At 52.5% G+C, this 25,544-nt stretch overlaps 2 protein-coding genes across 2 annotated transcripts in view; one reads left to right on the forward strand and one right to left on the reverse strand.

The window, feature by feature from the left end:
• LOC122384649 overlaps window positions 1–25,544 on the reverse strand; it is a 58,393-nt gene that overhangs the window by 16,968 nt on the left and 15,881 nt on the right. The gene's annotated exons all lie outside the window — the stretch shown is intronic.
• Window positions 516–15,339, forward strand: LOC122384650. Its single transcript, XM_043372249.1, has 5 exons — window positions 516–741; window positions 10,248–10,462; window positions 12,105–12,262; window positions 12,510–12,607; window positions 12,929–15,339. Exons 2-5 carry the CDS (start codon window positions 10,248–10,250, stop codon window positions 13,097–13,099), a joined length of 642 nt encoding a protein of 213 aa, XP_043228184.1. The 5' UTR covers window positions 516–741; the 3' UTR covers window positions 13,100–15,339.

Here is a 25,544-nt window from a genome sequence, read left to right on the forward strand (position 1 = left end):
ATTTGTCCACAATGTGCCACTAAATAATTACACGGGATTTGCTGCTTAACCTGATAGGTTTGGCAATTGAAAATGCTATCATTAGAAAGAGCATTCAATTCTCTTCAAGATCCAATCATCACGTTTGCATGGCAAGCAACAGTACTCTTAAAAATATAAATGTTTCAAACCTCTGCAAAACCATTTTTAGCGAAAATTATCTACGCCTTTCATTTGTCATAAAACTACGCACCTAAATTATAAAACACATTTGACAGGTTTTGAAGTAGAAAGCATGCTTATCAGACACGGGCACCTCGATGCGATGGATATTCTTTCCAAACCAAATCATTTAGCCATCAAAAAGCAATCGACCGAAATGGATAGCTAACCCAACCGACACAAGAAAACCAAACACCCGCCGATCGTAAATACCCCTTTTCGCGTTGCGGAGCACGCGGGTCACCCTAGTTGGGTTCTATGGAGGGTCAGCGGGGCAGTGTCTCCGACCGTCTCCATCCCTGTCCGTTCCTGTAAAGAACAAGCCGACGCAGGTCGACACGTCGTGTCCCCGGGGTCGCGGGTCGACCCGCCGACCGGTGGCGGCGCCGCGCCGCGCCGGTCGCCGCAGAGGCGGCGCCTCCCGTCAGTCGGGCCGGACCCGTGAGAAGGAGAGGAGGTGTCCGTGAGCAGCCGGGAGCCCGGTCACTATCTGCGCTGTGAACTCCGGGAGACGCAGGCCGTACCGCTGCGATAGCCAAGGTGAGGGGCGTCGGCAATCTGCCACGGGTCCGGGTGCGGGGGCGGAAATCTGTTTCAGATTAGATACCTATATATCCTCGCAGGTCGGCGCGGCGGCACGGTGGAACGGAGTTCGCAGCATCGTCAGGAGACCGCCAATCTGTCTCACGACTATGTTGATTGCGTAAGTGGTCCCGCATTGACTCAGTTTGTAGCAAGATGTTTTCGAATATTGATTTTAAATCATTGGGATATGCTTGTTGTCTCTGTATAGCTGTCCTTGTTGCCTTTGTTGTCTTTTTAAATCATTGGGATGTGTTTCTTGTCTTTGTATAACTGCAAAATGAATGAAAAGAGAAAGAGATTAGCGAGATATGGCACTTAAGTTTATTCAGAGCAAACAAAAGGTCGAGGTACTGGGTCCAAGTACGATGTATTTTTTAATGACAGTGAGCTGGGGACAATATAAATCCGGGAATTTATACCTACTAAAATCGTATCAGTCAATGTGATCAATGTGGTCAAAATAAGATGGAATAGTTACCTTTTGCGAAGACAAAAAAAAACAGATCAAGGGATTTGTTTTTTATTTGTGTTTATTTTTTAGGGGGGGGGGGCTACCTTTAGTTATGACCAAAAGGTAGGGTTTATTCCATCTTACTTCAATGCAATTAATTTTATTTCAATTTCAATTCAAATAACCCAATCACGCTAAAAAACGTTTCGCACCATTCAAACTGGTCTTAGCTGTGTTAAAACAGCAATTCAGCTTTAGGCACAACGAGGAGTTTGAGGACAAGCATAACATGGCTTCTTGAGCTCGATATTGTCCATAACACAAGTTGCAAGTAATAGGCTCAATATGTTGTTGTTTTTTTGTCAAGAAGATATATTATCCCGCGCCCTGGTGTGGGTCTGAGCCACCTTCGCCCTGGTGGGGGGGGGGCCAAAATGACCCCCCCCGTCTAACTCGAAAACGAAGAGGGCTAGGAAGACGCGGAAAAAAGCAAACGAAAGCCCATAACAAGTACGTTCGAAAGTATTTCGGTCATTTTTTCGCTAAGGTCAATATTGAGGTCGCTAGAGGTCATCATAGGTCAAATTTCAGTGTTTTCGGTGTTGCCGGACATATTCCGCTGTAGCTCGGAAACTAGAAGAGCTAGAGAGCCGCGGAAAAAAGCAATCGATAGCTCTTTTCAAGCTCTTTCGCCAAGGTTCGTCAGATTTGACCTCAGCTCAACGGTTTGGCCTACAGAGGTCATGCAAGGTCAACTTGGCAAATTTCGTTGAAAATGTTTTTAACTATAGCATGCATTCACGAGAAAATAGAGAAACGATTCATGCACCATCGTGCTTGGCTCGTCGAGACGCGTCGAATGATATATAGTTTGACCTCGAAAGGTCATTTTGAAAATTTGACCTCAGGTCAAGGTCATGACCTTACCGAAATAGGTCATGCTGCATATCATTCGATCCGCATTGACGAGACAAACACGATAAACGTCGAACGGAGTCTCTATCTCTATTCAATAACAAGTAAGTGCAGAAAAACCGCTGGTGACCTCTGGTGACCAGGGAGATGACCTAGCGTGACCTCAGCGAGGTCACAAGCAAATGGTTTCACATGGGCTGTGATTTGCTGACCCAAGACACTTCAATAACGAAATATAGGAACAATCACGCCCGATTTAGCTGAAAAACAACTACTTTTCGATTCTCCCATTGACTTATAATGGGGAGCAGCGATGACCTGACCTGACCTTAGGTCACATTTATAAAAAATCCGAGATAGCCATTTTGTAGAGCTGGGTGACATCTTCAAGTACTGTAAATTTTACATCGATCGGATAAAAGCTGTGCCTTTGAGAGAGCTTTGAACTTTTTTAGAGGTGGTGTCAGTTTTGGTGACCTTGTGACCTGACCTGACCTGACCCGAACCCCCAAAAAAAGGACATGATGTAAAAATGTTGAATAAACAGCTATACAAAGTTTCAGGGCGCTAACTCAAGTGGTTTCTGAGTTATCGCTGAAAAACCACAGGGGGGGGGGGCCAAAATGGCCCCCCCCCCCCACCAGGGCGAAGGTTATATGCTTGCGCATCATATATCTATCTTCTCCTATACCTATATTATCGGAAGCGCCAGTGAACGTTCAACGCTGGAGTGATTTCGATATATAAAGCGATGATAGACAAAAAGAGATGATGGGTGAGCACATTTGACGCGGCTTCAGTGTTCTTCCACTCCCACTCAGGAATTGGTATGTTCATAGTTGGTTTGCACGCAAGCTCTTTACGCATTGTAAGCTTCCCCTGACATCTCGGGGGACGCTGTCAGATGATCCTGCGACCTCGCCCTGCGGCGATTTGCTACTGGCGGTGCCGAAGCGACCTCGCCGCGGCGGTGAAGCGCCGAGACCGCAGTACACGACACACACTTCGGCGTGGTGGAGACTGAGGATTGCGTGGATCCGCAGGATGGACCTGGGACTCGAATAGGGGATGGGTTGAAGGACCGATGCGCCGCCTGATGAACTGCCTACAGTTCTGGCACGTGCCGCTAGCAATTTGGGGGTCGTCGCCGCCGACACGACTTTGTGCCGCACGTATCTGCGCCGATCTCCCAATGGTCATACGCACGCCGCTGTCTCAGCTCGACGCCCACAGCGTCAGCCAGATACAGCCAGCGGAGCAGCTTAGCGGGAGGATTAGCTCACGTAATCGGCTTTCATCCCGCCGCCGACTGATAGGATCGGACTCTGATCTCAGGCTGGACTGTAACTGAAACATAATTAACACAGTTCCGGGACCACACGTGGAATCGATACGCACCTTTTATGAACAGTCTGAGCTGGGATTACAGAACGGAGGCATGGAAGAGATGAGTTGGGGTTTGGGTGCTCGGCCCGCGGTCATCGACGTCCACCCGGTGGCTTACGGAGTGAGCGGGATCGTTTGTTTCCACATCATATGATTGTTTTTTTTTTTTACTGTGAAGCACCTCACCGTTCTGGTTCATTTCGAACCAGAGCCTCAAAGCGGCTGCCAAACTCAGCGGCGAGCTCGGGGGTGGGCGGAGGTGGGGCCCGGTGGTGGCGACACTCGCCGTCAGATAAACTTCCATGTGTGGTGGTTCCCAGGGTTGAGGCCCTTTTCCCGGTAGCCAATCTCGCGCCGCTGCTGAGCTGGGGACTCTCAGCTGCTCGCCATGTGGCGTCGGTAGCGTTATACGCCGGGCTGCTGAGAGGGACGAGATATGTGACTGCAGATCTATGGGCTGTTTACTGGCGCCGCAGTATGCTTCACGAGTCATACACGCATCCGTTTATACTCTGTCCACATTGCAGAGATCCATAGCAAACTGTGCCTAATGCCGGCGGACGATGCAGTCGTGATCTCGTTGTCAGGTGGTTGTCAGCGCTTTATTGTTCCTCGGCCACCCGGAATCTGACCACATAACCGTTTTACAGTCTGATCCAATCTGGCTGCTCGACGACCTCATTTGCACCCCGCTGATTCAAGCCGACCCCCGCCGCACTGGCGAGATTGCGGCCCCGCGGCCCCGGAAACTGGAGCCGTAAGGCCGCTCCCCGACGGCCACCTGCTACTCTGTGCCCAGTCAGTGGCGGGCTCAACTACCGACTCACAGTGCACGCAGATTGCAGGTGCATGCCGTCGATTTGCTCGTTATAGGTAGAACGCAGCGGAGGCTGAGTGGGCAGTATATCGTGTCCTGCTGCGAATGGTTTACATACGAAATATACGAGTTTCTTTCGCACCTTACGATGCAGAAGACCCGATTGCCTCTGAGGGTCTCTGATGAGCCATGGTTTGTCACCGGGCGGGCACACCATCCCGAGGTAGCTACGGATTGTGACTCACTGCTTCCAATCCCGCCCACTGCCCTCCGCATCTCGGGAGGACGTCTTCCGGTTGGCGCTCTCATCCCACTGGGGCCGTCTCAGAAGCCGCGTGGAGCTCGCTCATCGCACGATAGCGACCGGCACCGCGCACCGATCCTTTTTGGGTATAAGCCGCACCTCCCACTCATCAAGTTTCAGAAGCAGATCCCCTCCCACTCGGTTTAGCGGGTCGGAGCCGAGTCACGTGCGCGCGCGGACGTCTCCGAGTTGGAGGGAGGTAGCCGCCTGGCCCGCGGCGCCGGCGGCAGGGTCAGCCTCTATGGCGCCTCTCGCGTGACTGAGCCGCGTTCCTGGACGCCACGCCGGCCAGTCGGCACGCGGCACTTTCTAGCCGCCGTCGGCGACGAACGTACTCGGGTGTGGGCGGTGGGGCGCCGTCATAGAGCAAACCTCAGTCGGTCAGCGCACACTGGGCCAGGGTTGGGAATCACCCGCGGACAGGCTGAGATATAGACGGGCCGCAAACTGCCCCCAGACGGACAAAATGTAGATTGTCTGAGGATGGTCGGAGGGAAAGCCATGCCGTTGATGGCTTCGGCCAGCAGAGCCGTTTTACAAGTTACAGTGCGAGCAGCGTTGAAGCGGCGCCGTCTCGTGGGGCACGGCAGTTAGCCGCGTCCTGTGTCGTGCCCCTGAATGTGAAATGCCGGCGGCCACAGGCAGTGAATTCCATGGAAGTTAGGGTGGTGTCTAGACATTCCAAACAAGTTCTGGTGAAGCGTGAAGGTGCCCAGACAGACACTGGTAATAAAGTGCTTTGCAGAATCCAGGGGGAACAGAGCTCTCGAATCCGAATCGGCTGCTCTTGGCAGTCACCATTCATCAGAAAGTCAAGCCACAAGCGTTTCGTCCAAGACATCAGCACGCTACTTGTGTGGCCGCACGGAGAGTCATTCGCGCCGGACACGCGCGGGACGCCACATTGGCCACGGCGCGCCGAGTCTGCCGCGGCCGTGGGCCGGAGCCGCGCCGAGTCTGCCGGGGGCGCCGGAGGTGCGCCCGACGCCCGCGGGCAGCCGAAACGCACCGGCGCACCCGGACACGATCCGGCACGACGGTGGCTACACGGACACGCCGGGGAAGCCCGCTCCAAACGGCCCGCCTCCGGGAATCGGCAACCTGCCGCCGCGGCGCCTGAAACGGTGCGCCGCCTTCGCCACCGGCGGGAGCGCGCACGACGGCCGCACCCGGAGACGGCGGGTTTCCCGTCAGTTTCACGGTGTACCGCGCCCCGCCCCCGCCGGCGACCCGTGGGCTGTTCACGGACCATCGGCGCGTGCTGATGGGGAATTTGGAGGCGCTGGCAGTGGTTCCGGCTCCGGCTGTCAACTGTCGAGTGACATTGCACCTACCGATGATCACCGATTGTGGCGGAATTCAGGGGAAATCCAAAGATAAGCACAGCCCAGAGAACTACCGAAGCTTTCTGAAAGCTCTCTTGGGCCCTAGCTCACAGAGGACTTCTTTTCCGTTGTTCCCGCTCACAGAAAACTTCTCGTCTGTGCTTAAAGGGACACTCCCACCTTAACATTAGTTTTGAGTTGAGATAGCCAAATTGGTGGCCATGGCTTGCAAATACCGGTTTGGGCACTCACAACATCGACAAATGCTTTAATTCGGAGATATGGAATTTCAAACTTGCAGTTTTCGGATTCTAAGGGGCTAGTGCATTGGTATGCCCCCTTAGAATTTGTGACGTCAGCGGAGATCTAACGATTTTTAAATCTTTTACTAAAACGTTTGGTAGCACGCGGTGGTATATGCTGCTTTGCGCGCAACAAATGCCGCACTTTCAAATAAAGTCGCTAGGAACAGCGGAGATCCCAAAAAGTAAACAAAAGTAAAAGTCTAATATCTTGAAAACCGGTGAATATTTTTCGATGAAATTTGGTAGATATTCGTTTTCGCTCTTGCTGAACCGAGCGACATCACCTTCGTGCCAATTCATTAACTTTTTTGAAGGTGGGAGGGTCCCTTTAATGGGGCTGCCAAATTTCACAGGACACTGTCATATTGCACCTTATCCGTAGGGGAGACCCGGGAGGTATGGGCCCCCTGGAGGTATGGGCCATCGCAGTTTTGAAGAAGTGTTGCGTATTTTTACACATTTGACGGCGTTAACTGGTAGCAGCCATTCCGTTATACATCCCACGTGATTTTCAAAACCTTCCTCAGTCTTCTTTGGCAATGAGCGGTGATAAAGCGCTTTTGCCCTCTTCGAGTAAAACACGGTACATACAGAAAATTCGTGATAAATTTGAACCAGGCTCGTTTTATGATGTCAGACCATCGCTAACATAAAGTTTAAAGCATGCACATTAAGACTGGATAGACAATATGAAGTTTTTTTGCAAGATTATGAGCTGAGATGTTACGCACATTATGGCGTCCTTACCGGGAGGCTCGGGCCACCCATCCCCAGTGATCCTAAATAAATAAAAAGATGCTTTCATTGAATGTCCCCGTCAATAGGTTTTATTTTTGTCGCGCAAGGTCGAAAATTTAACTTCAAATTTCATTCGAACAGAAAAATATTATTGATCTCATTTCATGGTGCATGATTGAGTTTACCAAAATACATATGGGCCCAAGTGACCTCCATGAAGCAAGCTGTTGGCCGCTTATGCGGTTCCTGGGCTCTAAGAGAGATCAAGGTAGATACCAGCTACGAGCATTATTTTCATTGTCGAGAAAAGAATATGAAACATGGTACCGGCCCATACCTCCCGGGCCATGGCCCATACCTCCCGGTGTATTTTGATGGATCGAAAAAGCACATGATTTATTGAAAGTTATCTCGAGACAAAATAGTTGATCCCAGATGCCTAATATCAGGCACACGTTGCAGGCGAAAGCCAATTGCACGTACCCATAGTGAAAAACCGAGTCTAGCCACTGCCCACTGGAAGAAAATTGCCTTTTCACAAAACCGGCCCATACCTCCCGGGTCTCCCCTACCTATTCGGTAACTGGGGGCCGTGAATTGTGAAAGCTCTATAAGAGGTTCTAGAGAACTGTCGCCGTTTGGTTAGGCGTTTGGTCACGGTGCCGACTGTAGACTTGGTTTCAGTGTTGGCCACAACTTCACCGTGATGTAATCGGTAGGCAATTAGCTACTGATGACGTCACCATAGGCCAATGGGCGGCGGCCACTCGCACTGCCGGCGGTGTGCTCCTGAGGCGCCTCCCGGTCCAATGGAGTTGGAGGGACACGCTTAGTTGGCCCACTCGGTGTCTGTATATTCAGACACATACGGAGTCACGTACAGTCCACAACAGGGTATATTGAGTGAAGGTCTACAGCGCCTGCATCAAGACGGCGTGCGGACGGTTCAAAGCGTCCGTGTTCGGTACCACGATGCCCGGAGTCGCGAGGCTGCGCCGGTTGAGTGACGCTCAGTTCAAGGAGTCGCTGTGGGAACGCCGTGCGTCGGACGTGCACGAGTTGAACCGATAACACTGCGTGGTCCGGAGATTAGAGCGGTTGCATCATGGGGCGGCGCACCGTACCCCTGGACTGCGGAAGTGCGGAGGTATACAACGCCCTACTCCAGCCACCCAAAACCCTGAGGCCTACACCGCATTACAAGTACCTATCTAGCCATAACAGTTACCGACTTCCGGAGACTTCGATGCTGAATGACAGCGTAAATAGTCACGTTACTAATGCTGTGAACTGTTTGAAGTCATTCTTTCTCTGGATTACTACAGCCCCTTTTACATTTCTGACCGAAACTGATTTGAAAAACTGAATTATCCTTCACCGTCCCCGAGTTCTTCCAGATCCTCATCTCATCCAGTTCTATTTAATTTAATACGCTCCCTCGTGCCATTTCCGCGGCTACCCGGCGCTGTATTTATCGTCCCCAATGCCGTTCGTGGCTAACTGGCCCCTGTATGTAGGTACCCGCTGACTGCCGCGGTTCCGCTCTGCGTGCTGGAGACGCCCGGTGGGGACTGTTCGAAGCCAACTGACCTCTTTGCTGACCCCAGAGTGTCGCCCCCGTGTGCCGCTGACTGACCCCTGTGTCACTCTGTGTGCCGCGGACTGACCCCTGTGCCGCCCAGTGTGCCGCGGACTGACCCCTGTGCCGCTCTGTGTGTGCCGCGGACTGACCCCTGTGCCACTCGTGTGCCTCAGATGACCGGTGGGTGTCGCTCGCCGCTTGAAACCCCTGTGTACCGCTGACAGTAGCGGCGGAACACCTTCAATTAAGAGGGGGCACTGCCGACTTTTGGTCCCATTCTTTCCATGCAACGCCTATTGGGCTAATATTAACCCGCGCCCGGCTGGGGGTCCTGGATTTCCACGCCCTGCTGGGGGGGGGCTGTTTGAACACCCCCCCCCTTGTAACTCGGCTCATGGGCCACGTAGCGATACGCGGAAGGCGGCGTTCGAAAGAGCGTCAAAAATAATGACGAAATCACTTCGGTCAATTTTTTGGTCAGGTCAAAGGTCAGGTCACCAGAGGTCGTTGAAGGCAAAATTTCGCCGATTTCCAGGTCGAATGTCGAAAATTTCCAAGAAGCCAACGCATAACTCGGGAACTAATAGAGCTACAGCGCCGCGGAAAAGCGCATTCGATAGCCCTATTAACGCCCTTTCTGAGTAATTCTCTCAGATTTGACCTAACTTCAACGGTTTTGCCTGCAGGGGCCAAAAACTGCAAAAATAGCCGATTTTTTCGGAAACAGTTTTTCTGCAATAACTTTTGACCCAAGCCTTGTAAGAGCTTACTTTCACCGGCATCGTGTTCCTCTCGTCAAGACGCATCGAATGAACTATAACTTGACCTTGAAAGGTCAACTTGAAAATTTGACCTCAGGTCAAGGTCATGACCTGACCGGAAAGGGTCATGCTGCATATCAGTCGATCCGTATCGTCGAGCTGAACACATCTAAGGCGTTTTCATCGCTCTAGCATGCCTCTATCAAAAGTTATTTGCGAAAAACTGTTAGATACCATTCGTGACCTAAGATGACCTCAGGGCATAAACAAGGGTCACGGACACCATTTTCATGTTCCGTGTGTCTAAAACACTTGTAATTCGGTGTTTGGGAGTGTTTATAATGTCTTTCGTCCAAAAGAGGCGCATTTCAATTTTCTCCCATTGACTTATAATGGGGAGGTCGCAAAATTGACCTGACCTTAGGTCATCGATATCAAAATTCTGAGATATACCTTTTGTACATGCTATTGCTCTTAGCAATCCCTGAAAGTTTCAAAGCGATCGGTCACTCGGTGTAGCTATGACAGACATTGAAACTTTTTATGAGGTGAGGTCACTTCAAGTGACCTGGTGACCTGACCTTGAATGACCTTGGTCTGAAATTTCACAACATGTGTAGAATTGATGTATGATAAGGTGTACCAAAAACGGCGGCGCTCCGCGCCGCCGTTTTTGAGATATTTGCAAAAAACCACAAGGGGGGTGTTCAAACACCCCCCCCCCCCAGCAGGGCGCGGGTTGAAATGCCAAAATCAAAGGGGGGCAGGGTGCTCCGGTGCCCTCCCCGTTCCGCCGCCTATGACCGCTGAGGGCTGACCCCGTACCGAATTCCATGTGTCATGTACTGTACCGACATCTCTGTTCTGTGTGCCGCAGATGGCCGGCGGGCGCCGCTCGCCGCTGCTGGTGGCCGCCGCGCTGCTGCTCGTCCTGACCCCCACGGCCGAACCGTACGGCTACGGGCGGCTGGCTGAGCTAGCGCGGCGCCGCTTCTCCGGCGGACTGGTGTCCGGACAGCGTCTGTCCGGTCTGGGCAGACACGTGGCTGCCGTGGCCGACAGTCTGCGGGCCGGCGCAGACAGGAGCGACAGGTAAGCACGACCTCCAGTGGTGGCGGGATTGTCGGCTGGCGGGGCTGGAGGCTGGGCGGCGGGGGCGTTGTCGAGGCTGGTGGGTGTCCAACTCAGGGCGGTGCCGGGCGGCGGGCGACTACACACTACACAGTGCGGGCGCGGCTGATGGCTGAATGACACGGGACGGGGGAAGCCGCTGGGTGGGCCGCCCGTGTGATCGTCTGCCAATGGTGCCGTGTATGGACAAGAACAGCCTCCATCCGGCCGGGTCCGCCCCTGTTCTGTGGCCAACACTCCATTAGGAAACGTCCAGACCGTGTTACATAGGCGGGTCCTCGTACTATGCTAAGTGTTTAGTGCAATCGTATCACAGTGGCACGTGTATATGGGCACTAAAAGTTACAGGTGATGCAAGGCTGCATTGAATCGAGTGAACATAATGCATACTGTGTCTTAAAGATTTTTGGTTTCGTCATCAAAACAGGGCAATAGGGGAAAGTGGGGTATGACGGGCATGTTAGTTTTGCGGGTCTGTACCTCTGAAGTCTTTTCTTCGATTGCTTCACCAATTTAGCACAACCATCTTCAGGCATTTTTCTTTCAGTGCCCCTTTGACACCTAAGGTCTAAATCCAATACTTTTCAATTGAGAGTGTTTTTAGCAAGACCCTGCAAAAACCCGTCTTACCCCACCGGGGAGGGTAAGACGGGCACTGATGTTGGGGCAAGACGGGCACAACGTTAGTTTGAACTTCTTTACATATTTACTGCCGAATAATTATGCTAATACATCTTACACATCTGGCTTTTGATCTTACAGTCAATATTGTAAGGTTCGTAGCATCGCACGGCTACTTATAGGCGTAATGGTATTGATCGATGTAATGAAAAAATTAAACAAATTCAAAGCTGTCTATTTAAATAATTTCGATGGAAATGCGTTGCAAATGATGTAGAACAGCGTAAGTTAGCTTAAAATAACAATATCAGATGGTTTGCATTCCTTTCATCATTGTTGCCCGTCTTACCCCATTCGGCTGCCAATAAGGATATCACACCGCCTCCGGGCACCAAATTAAAGGATTCATTCGCCAGCATACACATTTGGATGACACCCTAAGACGAAACTCTCATCAAATTTCCAAAACAAAATATGAAACAGCGAGGTCAGAAAACACTACGAAACACGATAGTTCTGCTTAGAGTGCAAGGCACGTTTTTAGCTTTTCCACAATTTTTCAAAAACTATTTAAGATGCGTACCTCTGCCTTCACCTCACAGCAAAGAACCACACGGCCGATTACCAACCACAACAAGAGGTTGCTAGCGCCAACGGTTTGGGCTAGAGGGCCGGTGCCCGTCTTTCCTACCCCGCCCGTCTTACCCCACTTTCCCCTACCTGCTTCTCAAGATGATGTTGAACGGTTCGCTTTTTTTGACGTCATGCATACAAGCCGTAGGACACGATCAGTTGCCTGAGTGCGATGTACTGTTTTCGTGCACCCTCGATGCTCGATGTTTATAAAGTAGGTACCTATAAACAGCCGTTTTTTTTAGAAATTGCCGTAGCACCGACAAAATGACCGGTGCTTGACTGACGTTGTTCCGACGTCGACTGACGTTACTCCAACGTTGACTGATGTGCGACTGATGTGCTCCAGTGACGGCGACGACCTCCGCTCGAAGCTGGATAAGGAGCTGGAGCCGGCGCTGGACCCGCCACCCCGCCGCAGGCTGGAGCTCAAACGCTTCCTGCGCCGCCAGCACCACCACCATAAAAAGATGATGGCCAAAAATAAACGGCTCAGCAACAAGAACGGTAGGTGCTAAATCCACTGCAGTGATCATTAGTAATCGAGACGGGCTATTTTATCGAGTGTTCACATGCAACGAGCAACTGAATTAACCACGTGCTATCTTTGCCACGGTTCAAGCGCATGCTTGCATTTCCGGCGAGCGCCTCGCCCTGGCTGATCTTCAAGCTGCGGCTTTTTGTGAGTGGTGATCAGACTTGAGCCTCTGGCGTTGGTTGCAGCTGATGATGAAGCGACACGTTTGTTTTCCAGAAATATGTCTGTTCAAGGCCCTGCGGCGGTGCGGCAACCACCTCATAACAGAGTTGTCCTCGGACATGACGTTTGACCATCGCTGTTCCTCCAAGGAGGTAAGTCATTCCTCCCACACATTGCTCGGCCTAGCGCCAATGTCAGTGATTGCTTTTTTGTCTGATTTCCTTACAAGCCAAGATTTCGTGACGTCAGTGGTTGTACTGGTGTGACATTCAGTAGACGAATGAACTGTGATCTCAGTGCACTCAAGACTGACAACTATCGGGAACTGGAAGATGAGTGTAAAATTCCAGCCATCACTGACCGACTGTGGCCTGGGTGTGATCTCATCCCAGTTGCTAACCGCTGCAGATGTAGGTGTAGGGATGTGGGTGCTGCTCCAGCTCACCTGACCGCCGTGCTGTCGCCGCCGGCAGGATTTTCTCGACTGTATGTCGCGCATGCAGCACGGCCGGTGTCACGTGAAGCACGCCCGCCACGGTCCGTCGCGGGCGCTGGTGCAGCAGTACCAACAGCGGCTCAGGCGCCTCCTGAAGGCCACCCGAGGCTGCGTCATCGGCATCGACCTCTCCACAGAGACCGACTGAGACGGGCAGAAGCAGAGCAAACGGCGGAGCGACCGGTGACGGAACCAGGCACCGAGAGGTGACTGAATCAGGCACCGAGACGCGACTGAATCAGGCACCGAGACGCGACTGAATCAGGCACCGAGAGGTGACTGAATCAGGCACGGCAGTGCTGAATCAGGCTACTGATCAACGGTCAGCGGTAGCACACGCAGTCCGGTGTCGGTAAATGTTGGCGTGTCTACAGAATGGTAAGATCCAGTGTGCTAACCAGGGCACTGCTGTTCGACCTTTGGTACGAGCATGTGTACCGTAGTCCGGACTTTGGTACGTACCGCTGTCTGTTTTTGGCACGGACCTGTGTACACCCGTCCGACCTTTGGCTCAGACCTGTGTACCAAAGGTCGAACACGGACTGATATATCGCTGTCCGACATTTGGTACACACTGGCGTACCGCTGCCCGATCATTGGTACGAAGTGGAGTACCGCTGCCCGATCATTGGTACACACTGGTGTACCGCTGTCCGATCATTGGATACATACTGGTGTACCGCTGTCCGGAAGTCCTCACTCCAGAGGCAGGTGGACGAAAGATCTCAGTAGATTAAGGGCCGACTGAAGAACGGTTGTGATCAGCTGTATTCTCCTGAAATGCGATACCCGGTTTTTGTGAAAGTACTGTTTGTTTGCGCCGCGGACAGAAAAACCGGCGGCGGACAGGACTTGTCCGGCATCTGATGTCACCGACGTCGTACCGTTACCTGTGGGACTGTCCATGTGTCTCTGGCATGTGGGGTGTATTTTTGTGTGGAGGGTATTTTGCTGCGTCCCGTGTTGCCGGCTCGACACTGGCAGATCTCAGGTGAATGATTATATAGGGTGGTTGCAGCTTCCTATCGCCGCGTCTGGCCCGTCTGAATATTATCTCACCCCTGCGGAGGAAGGGGATCACGATGTAGCGGAGTGCTCCCTCCTCCCTTCTTCCGCGAACGGCTCTGGGCCGCACCCTCCCTCCCCGGCACCGCCCAGTCCCGGGGTGTTGCAATGTTCGCTCCCCTCCCGAGCTCCAGTAATCGCAGGCTGATACAACGCGCCCGGTGAAATCGGAGGGGAGCTCTCGACCGGCACATTATTCGCCCTCCGCCAGTCTGCTGCAAACGCGCCGTCTGCGCCCGCCCGCCCGCTTCTGGCGACGGCAGACCTCCGCTGAGTGAACTCACACCTTTGTATGGTGACCTCACACCTCCGCCCGGAGTGACGCCAGACCACCAGGCTCTGAGTGACGTCACACCTCCCGGTGGAGTGACGTCAGACCACCAGGCTCTGAGTGACGTCAGACCTCACAGCGGAGTGACGCGCTCCGGACGTAGGCGTATGTCCGGTAGCACGCCCTGTGCGGGCGGCGCGCGCCCGTATCTCCCGGCGCCGCCCCCGGCCGGCGACTGACCACTCGGTCCGTCTCCTCTCTCTGTCTCCGCCGGCGGCACTGTGCAGTGTGCAGCATCCCGCAGCCCCCGACCGCCATGTGATAATGATCGCACAGCTCGCACCGCTCCGCGGAAAGCCCCGTTCTGCCATGGGAGCGAGCGAGCGGCCGGAGAGCGGGCGGGGGGAGTTCGCAGGAACGCGCCGCCGCCGCCGACCTCCGTCGATTCTTCTGAAGTGATTAGGCCGCCGGCGGCGACAGAGCTGAGGGCAGAGGCCAGGGCCAGGAGCCGGCTGATTCGGGGAGGGCCGGCGGCGTCGATCTGGGCCGCCGAGGGCTGATCTAACCGTCCAAAGGGCGGCGTGGCGCGATGGGAGGCTGGCCGGGTCAGTCGGAGGTGATCTCACCCGAGGCCGCGGCGCCCGGTCACCAAATCCACGTGGGTAGCCGGGGCTCCGGGAACCAGCACCACTTCAGGAGGAGGGTGGGAGCATCAGCAGCGGATGACCGAGTGTCTGACCGGTAAAACCGTCCGCGGGAAGGCAAGGTAAACACTCCGGAAATGGAGGCCGAGAATTCAGAACTGAGCAGGGCGTGAAATGCACTCTTTCCAATTTGCGAGGTGGCATGAAACTCGACCTATCTCATGCGATAAGTGAGCCCAACTGTAGAACGCTGCTAGGCACCTGGTATAAACTCAACACATTGGAGCGGTTCGTGGGCGTACTTACAAATCCGGCGACATGGAGGGCCGGTGTATGTGCTCTGTGTGATGAATGTTTATTTATTGGTGTTCGATGTGATTGGTGGTACAATAAAGATGACACAAAACAGCTGTGTTTATTGTTTGGCCCACGCACTCGGAATGTTCACATGACACATGATGCAATGTGTACTGCGGATGTAAGTAGGCGTGTAAAAGGTAAACAGTTCTACCCACGCTGACAGGCCGTGTCTTTGCTAGACGGAAGACGCGAGATAGGAGCTCTGTACTGGGAATATTGTGGTGACATCACTCAGGTAGGCTGGCAACAAAAGAACATGTTTACAGGGAACTAACGAAACCCGGTTGTTACCAGAGCGTATCTGGGCAGACTGATAAGCTACTCCCAGGCTAATCCCTGCAGCATAAATAGTAAAAAATAGAATACTTATATAAGCGTTCAGAAATTACGATTAACATTTAATTCTGTGGTGTCGTAACATCACGTGATGTCGGGTCACCGGACCAGTGCTGCCGCCTGGCGGTGACACGACCCGGGTGTGGCCTGCTCGCGGAGCGGGGGTCGCCCGCTGACGCTTGAGCCGCGCTTACCTATACCTACGTTTTCTTGCTTTGTATTGTTATTCGTTCGTTCATGTTAAATAGGTATAGGTACACTCGGGGGCAGATTGATGTTCCACAACTCTTTATCCACCGGGTTCCTATGGCTCAGCATTGGCAGCAGCCGCCTGGTACCAGTAGACTGTGCCGCTTCACTTACTTGTCAAGCGGCACAGCCTACCCACACCGTATGCCACCGGTCTGGGTCGGTGGCTGGAAGGCGATCTGGGCCGCCTGTGGCGTCAGCGCAGGGCCGAGCCCGGAGGCATGGCTCGGGTCGGCGCGGCGCGGCGGCTGGCGAGGGCTGGGGAGTGAGGCGGGGTGGAAGCACGGACCATCGCACGGCTGAGCGAGTGTAATTAACTTTCGCGTCTCAAGGCGCCAATTATTCTACCTAACAATTGTGCTAAAGCAGTTGTTAAAATGTCCTATCCCCAAGACAGCGCCTATCATCATGCACATTACGACACACTTAAACGTGGCATTGGGACAGCCGATAGAACTTATATCACACGTGCATCGAGTTGCGGAGCTACATTGTTTTTAACAGGTAAGTATTAAGGCCTTGATTGAGCCCATTGGTGTCTATTATTTCGCTCAGCGATCGTCCAGAGACATGGGAACTGAGGTTTTTGGATAGCGCGGCGTCCCAACTTTAAGCAACTCTTACTATTCCTCTAATGTGTAGTCGCAGCCACCAATAGCAAACCGTTCCATCTAGGAACAAATAAGTCGCGCACCTGGGACGGTTCGAACCGGGTTTCTCCAACCGGTCACACCACGACGCTAGCGTGTATCCACTGAGCTGCCGAAACCAGCGACCGCCCGCCGCGGTCAAACGCGATCAAATGTCACAATACTGTCATTGGCGGTCAGCGGGTGAATGTCATTTTGTTTTGTGCAGACGAAGACCATTCCCGGTAGCTCAGTGGATGAACGCTCGTGTCGTGAATTGGCCGGGGGGAGAAGCCCGGTTCGAACCCCCCTGAGTGGCCGACTTTTTGGCTCCTAGTTGGAACGGTTTGCTATTGGAGGCTGCGACCACATATTAGAACAACAGTAATAATCGCATTGGAGCGTTGGCTGCGGCACTACTGATAACCCCCAGTTCCCACGTCTCTGGACGATTGCCGTGCGAAACAATAGACACCAATGGGCTCAATCAAGGCCTTAATACTTACCTGTTAAAAACAATGTAGCTCCGCAACTCGATGCACGTGTGATATAAGTTCTATCGGCTGTCCCAATGCCACGTATAAGTGTGTCGTAATGTGCATGATGATAGGCGCTGTCTTGGGGATAGGACATTTTAACAACTGCTTTAGCACAATTGTTAGGTAGAATAATTGGCGCCTTGAGACGCGAAAGTTAATTACACTCGCTCAGCCGCGCGATGGTCCGTGCTTCCACCCCGCCTCACTCCCCAGCCCTCGCCAGCCGCCGCGCCGCGCCGACCCGAGCCATGCCTCCGGGCTCGGCCCTCACCGCTGCGCTGACGTCACAGGCGGCCCACATCACCTTCCAGCCACCGACCCAGACCGGTGTCATACGGGTGGGTAGGCTGTGCCGCTTGACAAGTAAGTGAAGCGGCACAGTCTACCGGTACCAGGCGGCTGCTGCCAATGCTGAGCCATAGGAACCCGGTGGATAAAGAGTTGTAGAACATCAATCTGCCCCCGAGTGTACTGCAAGACGGTAAAAATTCTCGCCGGAACCACACGTTTTCTACTCCCGCTCGAGAGCGAAGGTAGTGAAACAAACCCCTTGCCGCTTCTCACAAAGTCAGGCTAAAACTTCGAAAAAAGCTCGATTGACCATCACGAAATGTGGCGAGTGTTACCTACCAATCTTTAATATACCTCGGGTGAACTGGTGACAACTGTGGCAAGTTAACGACCCCTAAGTTCGTGGGCAAAAGTTGGTATAATAATTTTGGCAAACTTCACCACTTTTTTCAAAACAGCATAGAACCGCACCGAGCCTCCCGCCACAGAGGAACAATGGAACTGTTCCAAGGCCGAATGAGACGGCACGATGCACGTTGTGCACCGTGACCGGCACGGGCGTAGGAACGTCATGAAAAGTGGGTGGGCCACCCTGTCAAGGGGCCTCCTTTTCCAGGGGGCCTCCTATTTTCAGGGGCCTCCAACTTTTGCCTCGTCCCTGGCTGCTTTCAAGTATGACCTCCAAATCTAGCTTCTGAGATCGGGCAGATATACCCAGGGGCGTAACCGCTTAACCCGCGCGGGGCTGGGGTCTCCAGCCGAACGCGCGGGGCTGGGGGGGGGGGGTAAATTTTACCCCCTGTTATCTCCCGAACTAACGGTCCGATTTGGAAAATTCAAACGCCAATCGAAAGCTCTCATCACGAACAACTAAAAACATGTACTTAATTTAAAGTTTGAGGTCAAGGTCAAGGTCAGGTCAAGGGTACAAATTGCAAGTTTCTACAGTATCGGCCTTGCACCGTAGTTGCCGAAGAATGGAGTCATGGACTGAGACTGATCGCCCAAAACGTGTTCTTAGGCTACCAAGACAATATTCGTTGCATACAATATCATTCAGAGGTCAAGGTCAAGGTCAGGTCAGGTCAGGTCAGGTCACCAAAAAACAAAATATAGAAAAGGGCATGTGCGACACATGTTTTATGGGTCATTTTACTTATAGAATTCAATAGGCACACTCAATAAGTGATATGGACCACCTCTGGATGAATTTCAGGTCGAGGTCAGGTCAAGGTCAGGTCAAGTGAGGTCAAATTTTTAAGTAGGTTGTTAAGGCCTAAAAAGGTGTCTATCTGATGCAGTTTTTCACGGCGAATCGAATGGTGCTATGTTTGTTTCCGTACGACGTCTAAAACTTCCAAAAAAGTCATTTTTCAAAAATTTTGTGTGTCGTGACGTCATAAAATTTTGAATAACTCCCACATTTTTGAACCGATTCTTCTAAAATTTGGTATGTAGGTGCACATAGAGCACTTCTCTGACATATATTCCGGTTTTTTCGATAGACTCAAAATTTTGGATTTTATAATGATTTTCCCAAAAAAGTCAGTTTTTTGAAAAAAATTTGGCCAAAATCCAAAGTTTTCAAAAAACCGAGATAGCCATTTGATAGACAAAGTAAAATTACGTATAACCTTTTTTGTTACGTCTTGATTCCTTTAAAAATGAAGATGTTAGCGGCGTTTGAACTTTTGCCGTTTTTGAGGCGAAAATTGCGAACATGACGTCACTAAAACGTCAATTTCTCAAAAAATTTCCGACAGATTTCGCTCAAATTTTCAGGGAACGTGTCAAATTGATGTAAGAAAAGGTACTGAAAGTTTGGCGGCGCTGCGCGCCGCCGTTTTTGAGATATCGCAAAAATTCGCGAGGGGGGTAAAATTTACCCCCCCCCCAGCCCCGCGCGGGTTAAGCGAACAGTGCGGAAAGTCCGCACCATTTTTTAAAACTTATTCCCCCTCCGATTTTTTTAGAATCTATTTGCCGCAAACGGCGCATGACCCCTGAAAACCCTTACACAAATGTCTTCACCGTTTCCCAGGTGCCCCCATTAGCTTCATAGGCGCCCTCTTTGGCATATAAGCGCCCTATGTATAGTCATCAGAGACAGAGACATCCCTATATGGCCCACAGTCGCCCCGTTCTCGCATACAATGTGCGCTTATCATGGCGTCTCTCTTTTATGGACACTTGAAGGCGCCTCTCTTTGCCATGCCGGCGCCCCTGTTTCTTATGAATGCATGGCATTGATCAATTGCAATTTGCAGACCTCTATTGCATGTGGACGCCATATATGTAGGCCTCAGAGGCGCCCCTCTTTCGCATTGAGGCGCCCCTATGGGCTTCATAGGCGCCCCTCTATTGCACGTAGGTGCCCTACTGTCTCAGAACCGCTCCCCTTTGGCATGCAGACGCCCATCTTTCGTACGGAGGAGCCGCTGTGGTTCTTAGAGACGGCATGGTGCTCCCAGACGCAGATGGGGCCCTCGGAGTCGACAGTGTGGGACCTTCAGTCGCTGATGGGTGCCCGCCAGATGTGGACTCTCGGAGACGCCGGTATGGGGCCCTCAGAGATGCCGGTATGTGGCCCTTAGAGACACCGGTGTGGAACCCTCAGATACTTCAGTGTGAAGCCCTTACAATTGCTGGTGTGGAGCTATGAATGCGCTGGCTTAAATCCCTCAGAGGCCGGTACATGGACATAAGAGCTCAGTGAGAGCTTGTGTGGTGCCTTCAGTGGCCTTGTGGAGCCGTTAGACATCAACGTGCAGTGCTCTCAGGAGCCGGTGAGTCCTCAGAGTCACCGGTGTGGGGTCTTCAGAGCTCCGAGATACTGGTGTGGGGCCATCAGAGGTGTCGGTATGGGTCCTTCAGATGTATTTACCTATAGAGCCTTGTGATTCTCAGGTGTGGTGGCCCACAGAGGCGCCGGTGTGGGGCCCCCAGAGCCACCGATATAGGGCCCTAAGAGACACTAGTATGACCCTCAAAGGCGCCGCTGTGTGGCGCTCATAAACACTGGTGTGGAGCCATCACAGGCGGGTGGAGCCGTTAGAGGCCGGAAAGGGCCCTTAGATGCCTACAATGAGCCTTCAGAAGCCGCAGTGGCACCCTTATGGGGATAAGCGTGTCTACTTAGGAGCCCTTGAGGTGCTCTGATGAGCTCTGTGGGGCCATATCGAGCCGAAATATGGCCACGGCCAGTTGCCGCCGCATGGCTCTTCGGACTATTATCCTCAGGGGCCTCATTTGCCTAGTTTGAATAGAAGGGCCTCTCAGACCATCAGTCTCATGAGCCTCCTCTGGCTAGTATAAATAGAAGGGCCTGTCAGACCATCAATCCTATAGGGGCCTCCTCTGGTTAGTATAAATAGAAGAGCCTCTCAGACCATTAATCTCAGGGGGCTCCTGTGGACAGTATAAATAAAAGCGCCTCTCAGACCATCAGTCTCGGGGGCCTCCCTAGAAAAGTGTAAATGTGGATAGAGGGCCCCCTCAGATTCATTAGGAGTGGACCTCTCTGACTATCAGTCTCAGGGGCCTCTTGTGGCCAGTATGAATATAAGAGCCTCTCAGACCATCGGTCTCAGGGGCCTCTTCTGACTAGTGTGGATAGAGGGCCCTCCCAGACCACCGGTTTCAGGGGCCTCCAGTGGCCAGTTATATGAACAGAAGGGCCTCACAGCCATCAGCCTCGGGGGCCTCTTCTGACTGGTGTGAATATGAGGGCCTCTCATACCATCAGTCTCAGGGGACTCTTCTGACTGGTGCCGAATTGAGGGACCTCCCAGACCGAAAGTTTTGGGGGTCTCCTGTGGCCAGTGTGAATAGAAGGGCCTCTCAGTCCATCAGTCTCATGGGCCTCTTCTGCCTGGTGTGATTAAAAGGGCCTCTCAGGTCATCAGTCTCAGGGGCCTCCTCTGACTACAGTGTAGATGGATAGGCCTCCCAGACCATCAGTCTCAGGGGCCTCTTCTGACTATTGAGGATAGAGGGGCCTCCTCTGACTAGTGAGGGTAGGGGGCCTCGGCTAGACCACTGGCGGTCCCAGGGGGGGGGGGCCACGGGGGCCATGGCCCCCCCTTTGGTGCTGAAAGGTGGGGCCATACTATCTTTTGGCCCCACCTTTCAGATCGAACAAAAGTCCTAGAAAAGCTTTTCGTATGATTCATTTTCTTTCTTGCGCCATCAAAGGACGCAAATTTCACTCATGAGTGGGCTCAGTTTCGCATTCTGTCAATTTGGCGGTCAGCGTCGCTGGCACCGGTTCACGAGTATGGCCGGATCTTTATGGAATATCAGCGTGGGTTTACTTGAGGCTCTCGTAGGCCCAGCAATGGCTGGCATGAGACCCCCTTCGGCAGTGGTGGGTGGGCCCTGCTAAAGGAGATTGGCTCTAAGACACTAAAGTAAGACCTCATGGGTTGGTGCTGTGCACATCAGAAGCCCGGTGGTGACGCCGTATGCCGGCTTGGTTTCTTAAGGATTAGCTTGGGAATTCCGGGGCCTGCATAGAGTTTGCATGAGCTAGTATGTAATCTCAGAGGCATGTCTGTAATGTGTACACAGTGGCGGTCGCGGGGGGGGGGCATCAGGGCCATGCCCCCCCCCAAAGGTCAATAAAGGGGGCCATCATATCATTTGCCCCCCCCCCCCACCTCAAACAACCAATGGGCCCCCATATAGGTGTATGGGGCCCTGGCAATTATTCGATCGTCACGAGGCTCAAAAACCCAGCTATTAATATAGCTCCCACACCGGTCTTTGAGCGTCCTACACTGACCTCTGAGGGAACTTCAGTGGCGGTCAAGCGCCCACGTTGACCGCTAAGAGCCTACATCAACCTCTGAGACCCCACATCTGGCCTATGAGGGCCCCTAACCGGCCTCAGGGGTCCCAACCGGCGTCTGAGGGTCTCACACCGGTCTCTGGTGGCCTTATTTCTGTCTGTGGTGTCCCAAGACGAACCTTTAGGTGCCAATGAGGGCCCCGCACTGGCTGCTGAAGACCCGATGCCGGCCTCTTAAGGGCCTGCATTGGCCTCTGAGGAGGGCCCATCTTAGCCTTTGAGGGCCCTCTGCTGGCCTCTGGGGTCCAACGACGGCTCATGCCGGTCTTTTAGGGCCCCACGCTGACCTCTGAGGGCCCATGTTGGCCGGTAATGACCCACATTAGCCTCTGAGAGCCCAACTCGGTCACTGATTGTCTCAAACTACTGGCCTTTGTAGTTTGCAGGCCCTGTACTGGTCTCTGAGGGCCCTAAACTGGCCTCTACGTGAAAACATACATGGGTGGGTTTCTGAAGATCAGAGGGCTCACGCAGTCTCCGGCACAGCCTTACGTTGGTCCTGATCGAGATTACTTTACGTCCTGATGGTCCCGCGCAGATTCCCTCATATTTCGACGTCGGGACCCCATGAGCCGGTGTGGGTCCTGGGGCTGGCAGAGACTGATGAAGTCCTTAGGGCTCAGGGCCAGTCTTTTTAGCAGTAAGACTAGGCAGGTTGAGTGAGCCCCAATAGAGCCGTTGCGAAGCCCCGCAGGAGTCGCGCGCGGCCCTCAGATGCCAATTTTGAAAGCTCGGAACCTGTGGGGGGTCTCCAGAGGTCGGTGTACCTACTCTCTCCCGCCACCACACAACTAGGTATGTTACCTATATGGGTAAATGTCATGGTCCGAAAATGCTCTCTGGGTTTCACATGCTTGTTCAAAGCAAGAGGTATCTGTACTTTTCCGAATTGTTTTATAGTGGTAAGGTCATGAATCCGCGTGCCTGACCTTCCAGTATACCTATGCTACACCGATCCGTCGTCATGGTGCAGTGGGCCGACCGGTGGAAGCAACGTGGGATGGGAAATGGAACTGGTGATTTTGCCTTAAATTGAGCTTAAAGATTTCACGCAAGAATCAAACAAATGGATGAAGCATAAGTAATGCCAACTGCGCGGCACCTCGTGGACGTAAAAAATTAGCCGATCACCCCCCCCCCCCTCCCGGTGACGGATAAATGTTATGTCCCGCGAGTGTGACTTTGGCCCCCCCTTTTGCTAGCGGCTGCGACCGCCAGTGGGCTAGACCGCCAGTGTAAGGGGCCTATTCTGACTAGTGTGGATGGAGGGGCCTCCCAGACCACCAGTCTCAGACCTCTGACTAGTGTGGATAGAGGGGCCTCCCAGACCGCCAGTGTCAGGGGCCTCCCCAGACCAGTGTGGATATTGGGGCCTCCTCAGATCCACTAGGGCCTCTCAGGCCATCAGTCTCAGGGGCTTCGACTGACAAGTATGAACAGAGGTCAGAGGGCCTCCTTGGATCCATCACGGCCCCTTGGAGTTCGTGCGTGGGGATTCGTGGAACTTATTTTTACCGAGTTTGTTTATTCTGGAAGGTGACGACGTACTCTCAAATCGAGACGAGGGGCCTCGAGTAAAAAGTGGGTGGGCCAAAACACATGGTTGGCCCCCCCACCTCGAAAAGTGGGTGGGCACTTGCCCACCTGGCCCCCCCTGTTCCTACGCCTATGGTGACCGGTCATCAGACACGGAGAAGATAAAGCCTATGTATGTAAACTTAAAGTTAACTTTATAAACGACAATCTCATCAGTAAATTCTACTAGGCATCTAACTAATTAGTATACAATTTTCAGATAAAATATATAGGTATCTCAAAACGGAAAAGTTCCATTGCTCAAATAATCGTTGACAAGCCAGAATAGTGAGCATGTGTGGATTCAGCAGTAGCACGCAAATGCGCGCGATGCTGAATAAGGCCACCTTGCGACTGTGACGTCAACCATCGTTTCACCGTCGCGTTCCATTCGTGGGCGTCTCCGGGGCCGCGTCTATCGCCGAGGTCGCGTCTATCGCCGAGGTCGCGTCTATCCGAACGCCGCCCCGGAACCAGCGGTGACTCACATGAAGGGCGGAGTCGTTAGCTCAGTCACCTGACATCTTGTCTACCCACTGTCACAGTCTGCAGTCATACCTACCTGCCGCCTACATATTGGGTCATAAAACACGCAACGCAGGATATTCTCCTTGAGAAATACGAACCCATAGGGCAAAGAGTGATGATATTGTGACGACAAGTCAAGTGATGACTTGGCGAGTTAACCCGCGAGTTGCTGGGGGGGGGGCGTTAAACGCCCCCCGTTTTTTTCGCCGGGCCATAGCATAAAAACGGCGCGCCGCAGGCGCGCCAGATTTTGGGTACCTGTAGGGAATTGATTGAAGCTTATTGTGACAACGTTTAAAAAAAATCGGTCGGAAAATTTTTGAGATATTGAGGTTTTAGTGACGTCATGATTTCTGAGTTTTCGACCAAAAACGGCATATGTTCAAAAAATCATATAAAATCACAGAATATACATACAGACATGCCGTAAACGCCATTAGACTGCCAATACCATGAACAATCAAATGGTTATCTTCGATTATTGATTATCGTTCCGCATTTTCCAAAATCTTGAACTGAATCTTGGCAATTTCTCGTGACTACTTCACGACCATGATACATGCATTTCTTAAATTGAACTTTTTTAGCCAAACATGTACACATATGATAAAATGAATGCCACCATCGTGTTCTACGCCCCAAATTACCCATAAAACATGTGTCACAGGCTGCGAATATCAGTTTTGATTTTCGGGGATATGTGCCTGCCCGGTTGACCTGACCTTGACCCTGACCTATGCTTGACTGACCCCTACATGGAGCTGACACTCTTGTAGGCCTTATATGATGGATTGTGCACCGTTTTGACAGAGTTTATGACGAGAGGCGGCCATTGCGAAGTCCTGAAGTCCATGCTACTGAAAGCCCGATTTCAGATGTTTGACCTGACCTTGACCCGACCTGTGACCTCAAAGTTCAACTTTAAAGTACTCATCTGAAGCGTCTCGTCGCGTTCTTTCGTTTGCCGCCTCGTGCGTTTCGCTGCGCCTATTGGTTCTCGAGTTATCGGCTGGGGGCGTTTAACGCCCCCCCCCCCCCCAGCAAACGGTGGGTGGCGAAATACCCCAGCAACTGCCGGGTTAAGATATTGAATCCAACTATTCTCTGAACTGACCGACAGACAATGCCCGAAAACACCATCCGTGGATTGACACATTGTGTAGGGGCCTATGCCCGATAACCAGGATCGAGAACGCCCCCGAGAGGTAACCTTATCATGACTTTTTCTGGTTCTAGTTAGTAATGTCGATCTATGAC

Source organism: Amphibalanus amphitrite, unplaced genomic scaffold, assembly GCF_019059575.1.
Source record: "Amphibalanus amphitrite isolate SeventyFive unplaced genomic scaffold, NRLGWU_Aamphi_draft 000195F_arrow, whole genome shotgun sequence".
Classification (NCBI taxonomy): Eukaryota; Metazoa; Arthropoda; class Thecostraca; order Balanomorpha; family Balanidae; genus Amphibalanus; species Amphibalanus amphitrite.